The sequence below is a fragment of the Chinchilla lanigera genome, unplaced genomic scaffold, assembly GCF_000276665.1.
Source record: "Chinchilla lanigera isolate Chin_1 unplaced genomic scaffold, ChiLan1.0 scaffold00092, whole genome shotgun sequence".
NCBI classification, from domain to species: Eukaryota; Metazoa; Chordata; class Mammalia; order Rodentia; family Chinchillidae; genus Chinchilla; species Chinchilla lanigera.
The window spans coordinates 1,999,532-2,007,387 of NW_004955493.1; the positions used below are offsets into that span (position 1 = coordinate 1,999,532).

At 47.1% G+C, this 7,856-nt stretch overlaps 1 protein-coding gene across 1 annotated transcript in view; it reads right to left on the reverse strand.

Moving 5' to 3' along the window:
• The window catches only part of Cog7 (component of oligomeric golgi complex 7), a gene marked incomplete in the record, with an annotated part of 64,064 nt that overhangs the window by 32,375 nt on the left and 23,833 nt on the right, over positions 1–7,856 (reverse strand). The window contains 1 exon segment of the mRNA XM_013504805.1: positions 6,066–6,264. Coding sequence (XP_013360259.1) covers positions 6,066–6,264 — 199 coding nt within the window.

A 7,856-nucleotide genomic window follows, 5' to 3' on the forward strand; every position in this document is an offset into this window, starting at 1 on the left:
AATCAGCATAAGAGTTACCCCAAAGCAATCAGCGTAAGAGTTACCCCAAAGCAATCAGCGTAAGAGTTACCCCAAAGCAATCAGCGTAAGAGTTACCCCAAAGCAATCAATGTAAAAGTTACCCCATCAAATCAATTACCCCAGCAGAAATACAGTGCACATAGAAGGGTGTTCACAGAATTACAGTCAGGACCAGAGAGTTTTAGAAATTTGAACAGGGTATGGGTAGATATAACAGCCTGTTGTACTCAGGGTTTACAAGAAAAACAGTTTAATACAGGACACACAATGTATAGGATTATTTTATAGGAGTCACCCAAATTTTTAGTCAGTTTAAAAGAGTACAGGAGATCTGCCACACACTAAAGACCCAAAGAACCCAGCTGAGGGCCTGGATCCCAAGGCAATGTCCTGCATGAGTCCAGCTGAAAATCTAGAGCCCATGACAACGCCTCCCATGAGTCCAACTGGAGGCCAAGAATCAACGAGAATCTCTCATGCAGGCCTGTTTCAGGGATCTGTGCTGGAAAGGCCCAAAGGTCAGTGGTGAATCTAGGAAGTCTGTGCCAGCGGGATGAGGGATCTGCACTGGAGCCGGGAAGCAACTCTCAAAGGACGGACCAGAGCTCCCCCAAAAAGTACCACAGTCATCCTCGGCAACAGTGAGGTCCCAAGCTCCTCCAATGATGAAAACAGCGGAGTTCGTATCAGGAAAGCCAGCGAGACAAGCTTCTCCAGGAGAACCACCACCACCACCTCTTCCTGTCCAGTTCTTCTTTTTATGCTGTTGGCAACGACCCTCAGGTGGGCCCTGACTCCGTTCAGCTGGGCCTCACAAGTTGGCTGTTAGTTAATGCACCACCCAGCCTGGCCAGTTTCCTCACACTCTTCTGGTTCTCTCCAGGCTCCTCTACACGGAAGACAGAACCCTGGTCACATGACTGCCCCACCGGCAACTTCTGGTGCCTTCGCAAAATCTTCCCTGGACTCGGCACAGCCCCGCAGGCCTCCCCTCAGGAAGTAGGAGACAGTGGCAATCAAGAGGGAATCTGGGCAGCGGGGGAGCTCAGCCGCTGGGTGCTTGCCTAGGTGTGCATGGGTTCCATCCCCAGGCACTGCAGAAGAGTACAGGCCGCAGGCACGTGACTGTGTACCAGCGACTTCACTTTTCTGTGCCTCTTCCCTCTGAGATAAAATGAGGGCGACAACAGCAACCATGTCATAAGACTGCTGCGAAGACCAGGTAAGATAATGCGCATCAGCATGGATAAGCACTCTGATGAACAGGAGTAAGTTTTACTACTGCTCTCAGCCTCACTTCCCTTCATGCCCTGCCTAGCCCCCAGCCCGCCTCAGCTCCCGACAGCGCCCTGCTCTCTGCGGGCTTCCTGCTGACTCCTCCGGCAGGACGGACCTGCCCCTCGTCCTCCAGCCAACTCCTCTTCCTCCTCCGACACTCGCCTGGACCCCACCAGGCTCAACCTGGTGTCTATACAGGCTTAGAACAACTGCTTTTCTCTCGCTTTGCAACGATGCGTTCATTAGTGTGTTATCTGATTAACTCCCACTGGAACAGCCACTGCGTGAGAGCAGGAACTACCCTGTTCTGTAGGGCACTGCATCCTCAAAGGCCCAAATTCCAGCACTAGTCCATCTGTGCTTGAATGAATACAACAGATTTATTTTGACCTATCCAGAACGCAGTCATCGAGCCAGGCATGGTGGCACACGCCTGTAATCCCAGCACTTGGGAGGCTGAAGCAGGAGGATCATTGTGAGTTCAAGACCAGCCTGGGCTACAAAGTGAGCTCAAGACCAGCCTGAACTGCACAGCAAGACCCTGTCTCAAAAAGATGAAAAAAGAAAACAAAACAGAATGCAGTCATAGAAAGTAATAGCACATGCGTGTGTGTGGGTGTGCACACACATATACACATGCATGCACGCACACATACAAGGTGGGAACCAAGATTCTCAGTGTAGGACATGGGTGATGCAAATGAGTGTAAAAGAAGTAAAAATCTTACGGCATTGGATCTGACCGCAAAGCATCACTATAAACTGGCCCATTTTTAAAAATATGTCCACCAAAAAAGCCTTGAAGTACTGATACCTCAGCAATAATGAGCACCCTTAATGCCCAGATTCTGGTTTCTAAGCATCATTTCCCACTAGAAGAAACCAGTCTTCCTGGGATGCTGATTCTAGGACTAAGGGAAGGAAATCACAAGGTATTCTTAGGATATTATGTGACAAAAAGCAAGGAGCTACTCAAAAACTGACAGAGACAAAAAGATGTAAGAGGAAGCTTGAAGAGGCAACCACAGCCTAAACTTGAAATAATCTGGACATCAAAATGAATGGTCCATCAGGCAAGTGATGCACACCTGTAATCCCAACACTCTGGGAGGCTGAATAGGAGGATCACAAGTTTAAACCCAGCCTTGGGCAACTGTGTAAGACCCTGTCTTAAAAAAAAAAGGCTGGGAATGCAGTTTATTATGAAAACCCTGGACAGCAAAAAACAAAACAAAACAAAAAATGGTAATAATGAATCACAACACGCTGAATAATTTTTAAAAGAATTGAATTCATAGTGACACTAAAGAGGTAGAAAGAAAAATCTTTTCTTTACGAAAGAGTGCCAGCAAGTAACTGCAAAAAGAATAATCAGCACTGTTAAGTTTACTCAAGCAAGGACTGTCAGTGAAAGCTAACCACTGGGTATGTGCTCCTGGGGAACCGTAGCTCCCTGAGCGCTCACAGTATCATCCCGCAGACGATTTAATAGAGATCCGGCAGACACATTTACCAGGCGATTAATCCCGCCTGTTAACAGCAGGGTATTCTGTGCCTCCTGATGTGGTGCAGAAGGAGGTGCATCAGCGTCAGTGCAGCGTTTCGGCCGCAGACGCTCGCTATAAATCTAACAGTAAGGAAAGAGCCGGGCGACTCCAGGATGTGGGACACTCCATGAGAACAGCTGCCCCACCTTCAAATGTCTGTCATGGAAGGCAGAGCACAGGTGGGATGGCTGCTTTAGGGTGAAAGAGACAGGACAGCCAAGTGCAGTGAATGAGTCACGCTGGAGGCCGAGCTGGGAAGGCAGCTAGCAGGACGTGGGCAGCCAGGCACGGCGGTGCGCAGCAGCGATCCCTGCACTCCAGGACACTAAGCCAGGAGGATCACAAGTTCGAGCTCAGCCTGGGCTACACAGTGACCTTAGCAAGACCCTGTCTAAAAATAACAGATTAGAAAAGGGCTGGGACAGAGCTCAGCACAAAGGGCCAGAGGAAAAAAAAAGAAAGACGTCTGTGGAACTTTCCTCACAGACACTTTCCACACACACACTTTCCTCAGGGCCAGAGGAAAGAACAAGGAAGACGTCTGTGGAACTGGAACGTCTGAATAGAGATGCACAGTATATGACAGCATGGAATCAGGGTAGCTTCTTGAGTGTGATAATAAGCAAATACCTTACTGCAAACACGTAAGTATACAGACATACACACACACTCGTATACAAAATTTGCTCAGACGGGTAAGCCACAATGCTGTTTCTAGACGGCAATTTAAAGTATTTTTTGCCTTCCTTTCATGTTCAGTAAGTTTTATAATAAATATAGATTGCTCGTTAATTATAAAATCCATTTAAATTATTTTCAAATTTTACTTTTTACTATAAAATTTTTATTTATTTTATATTATAACATGTATATGTTTTAACTATTAAAATAATAGAAAAATGGTAGTTTGGAGTTTTTTTTTTTCATCTTTTTGAGACACGGTTTCACCATGCAGTTCAGGCTGGCCTAGAACTCACGTAGGCCAGGCTGGCCTCAAACTCACATACGAGGGCTGGGATTACCGGCATGCACCACCATCCCCAGCCTATATATATCCTTTTTATAATACAGCTTCCAAAACTGATAGAAAACCAAAGTAAAAAACTAAAATGATATGTCATTAATTATCTAGGAACCTGACAGTAAAGAAGAATGAATAGTCTAGTACTGGTGAGGACATGGGGATTCACACCCTCACTCACAAACAACAGACACTAAAATCAGCACGGCTGGCCACGGCGATACCCGCCTGCAACCCCAGTACTCAGCAGGCTGACTCAGGAGGATCACCACCGCAAACTGAAGGCCACCCTGGACTACACAGTGAGTTCAAGGCAGCCTGGACATGTAGCAAGACCCTGTCTCAAAACAAACTGGGGTTGCGGGCAGAAAGAGTAAATATAACAAACATCTTTAAAATGTTCATTTCTTAGCTACTACAGTCCTAAACTTATCCTAAGAAATAATCACAGCTGTTTTAAAAAATTAACAAGTAAAATAGTTCACAATAGTCTAATAATAGTGGTTAAAAATTATGTCATACTATATGAAACAGTTGTTAAAAATTATGCCATAGGATAACATTTAATGACATAAGAAAAGACATGTTATTTTGGGCAACAAAGAGATTACAAAATTGTACACTAATATTCAACAATATTTGTATATTACATTGTGTGTTGCATTACAACAGACACACATAGTGCAGGAATATCTAATACAAAATGTATTATAGTATATACTATAATACTCACATAGTATATACTATAATACTCACATAGTATATACTATATAGTATATAGTATATACTATAATACTCACATAGTATTTAAATACTGTATGTGCAATGTTTTTGTTAACATTTGTGAACGATGTACATTTACACTTGAGTTCCTGGGAAGAAACGAAGCAGAATGTTGCTGGTGGCCCTGAGGGATGAAGTTAGGGATCACACCTATTCTATTTTTATTTTCACCTACGTTTCTAAAGTATTTTTCAGTTAAAAAAAGAAAAACTCTTTCTTTTGCTTTTTGTTTCTTTGTTTTTTCAAGACAGGGCCTCACTATGTAGTTCAGGATATCCTTGAACTCAATGTGTAGCCCAGGCTGGCCTCGAACTCGCAGCAATCTTCCTGCCTCAGCCTCCCGAGTGCAGAGATGACAAGCGTATGCCACCATGCCCAACTAACAAAAGTTCTTTTGAAAAACCTCAAAAGGAACTGTCAAAAATTCAAACTCCCATGGCTGACTATAAAACGCATCTCTACTGGCTCTCGGGTCATCACAAAAGCCTGTCTCCAAAGAGAGGAGCGCACTGGCTCCCCATGCGCCCACCACCCTGCTCCAGCAGGACGAGGCCTGCAGTCTCTAGTCAGCTGGCCGGGCCACTGCGCTCCTCTGGAAGCCACTCACATCCCCCGTGCCTGCCCCACACCTGAGGCCTGACCCAAGACTGTGCCAAAGACATCTATGAATCATCAATAAACACACTCCCTGGAATGTACAGGCAATTACCTGCAAATGTAATTAGCGAGAATAACTATTAAATAAACCCAGTTGGTAACACACAGCAGCCACCTGGCAGGACAGGGCTTTCCCAAGCAGTTTCCTGATTTGACGGCAGCATGTGTCACGAGCTCTGTGTCACTTAAAAATTTATGATGCTTTTCACGTACGTGGAAGACAGCAAGGAAACACAACAAGAACTGTTTGCCCAAGTGGGAATCAGGAGTGCTTTCGTCCCAGCTGGTCACGGGGAAGCCCGCCTGCCCTGCAGCCGCCTTCAGTCCAAACACAGCCGTCCTCCCCCGAAAAGCTTGCCGTTGCCCCTTCACAAACCTCCCCAGCGGACGTGTTCTTTTGAATTTACTTTTCAGATTGAATCATCTGAGGTTTATGACTTGAAAGAAGGAGGACACACATTCTCCCAGTGAGACGCACTGCCAACCGCCTGCCCAGGGAAGCCTTTCACATTCTGCTGCGGCACAAAGGTCTCCACCTCCGCCAGAGCACGGAAAGGCCGGGCCGCGCCGGGACGGCACAAACACAGTAAAGCAGCGCTGCCGCCGCGGCAACGCTTCCATGCACGAGGCTTGCGCACGTGTGGGAAGGACGGGTCCCTTCTGTTTCTGCAGTCACTGGAAAAGGCAAACAAACCAGGCCCCACACACTTCAAAAAGCACCAGTAAAGGCGGCCAGGGAAGGCGGAAGGAATGCTTACGGAGGTGGGGATGCAGGGCCATCTCTAGCCCCCGGGCGAAGTGGGCAGTGGTGTCGTAGAACTCCAGCAGCTTGGTGAGCTCCAGCTCCGGCCCTGCCCGCTCCACGCTGGCGCTGAGGCACATGGGCAGGGAGGGCACCAGAGCCCCCAGGGTCTGAATCAGCAGCACGGTCACCACTTCATGGGGGTTCCTGAAAACCTGCAGCGGCAGAGAGGCGTCTGCATTAGCCCTGGAACCACACAGGACGACACCTTAGCAAGAAGCTGTCACTGGATCCTTCAAAGGAGTCCCCCTTCCCTGAGGGTGAAAAGCGGCTGGTCACGAGCTGGAAGCCCAGTTTCCCTTATGACAGACTGTCTCAAAAAGTAAACTGGTGCCTGCCTGGCAAGCGTGAAGTCCTGAGTTCGATTCCTGGTACCAAAAAAAATCCAATATGAGCTGGCTGTGGGGGCGCACACCTGTAATCCCACCACCTGGGAGGCTGAGGCAAGAAAATCCTTGCAAGTTTGAGGCCAGCCTGTGCTACACAGTGAGTTCAAGTACAGGCTGAACTACATAGCCAGACCCTTTCTCAAAAGACAAAAAAATAAAGCAGATATGAAAGTGGGGACATTAGTATCAATTTTAAAGAAATAAAAAAGGTTATACCATGAGCAACTGCACACCAATAAATGACATGGACAAATTCCCAGACACACAACCTACCAAAACTGGCTCAAGAAACTGAAACTACAATGAAAAGATTGGATCAGTAACCAAAGACTTCCCGGGCCAAGTGCAGCATCTGGGAGGCTGAGGCAGGAGGATGGAGAGTTCAAAACCAGCCTGGACCACAGAGCGAGACCTTGTAAAAGAAAACAACAACAACCAAACAACCTCCCAACAAAGAAAAGATCAGACTCAATGGCTTCACTGGGGAATTCTACAAGATATTTTAAAGAAGAATTAACCCCAACTCTTCTAAATAAGACACTTCAAAAAAGCATGCTGTGGTCTGAACTCTGATCCCTTAACTTAAGGGATCACAGGCTGGGCTCGAACTTGTGGTCATCCCAGCTCTGCCTCCCAGTGTGCTGGGGTTGCATGTGTGCACCACCACACCCAGCTGCCCTAAGAGCAGAAACAAGACGAAGAGGCCTGGCCGCTCTGTCCAACATAACACTGGGAGTTCTAGCCAGAACAGCTGGACAAGACAAAGACATTAAAAGCAGAATCAGAATTATCTCTGCAGATAATATACTCTTACGTGTATCAAATCTATGTGTAAATTCTCGTGGAGAATTTATAAATCTTCAAAGAACATTTGCTCAGTAAATCCTGCTACACTCTGCTTAGACCTGCCCTGTTGGAGCCTGGGAAAAATAAACAGAAGAAAGAACGAAGCAAACCCAAAGACAACGAAACGGCTACACTGCCGGCGGCACTGCATATGTACTTCCCGGCAAGTCTTCCACTACCTCTGGACTTTGCTGTGAAGACTCACTTGGAACTTAAAAGCATCCCAGATCAGAATTCACCGTTTTCCTAGACCTGCTTCCCCTCAATTTCCGTACCTGTCGGTAACGCGCTCGCGCAGCCAAGAGGAGACTCTCCCCCCGGCCTCCCTTTCTCACCCTTTGCCAGTCCTAACAACTACTCTCGCAGCTGTTCTGACCCAGCACAGAACCGGGCTCGCAGCTGCTCCTCCCTCCTAGCACGGGCACCGGGCGAAGCCTCTGGCCTCCTCCTGCCTCTCGCAGTTCACCACCAGACACATTTCTTGCACTTGTTACTCAGATCTTCACTTACAC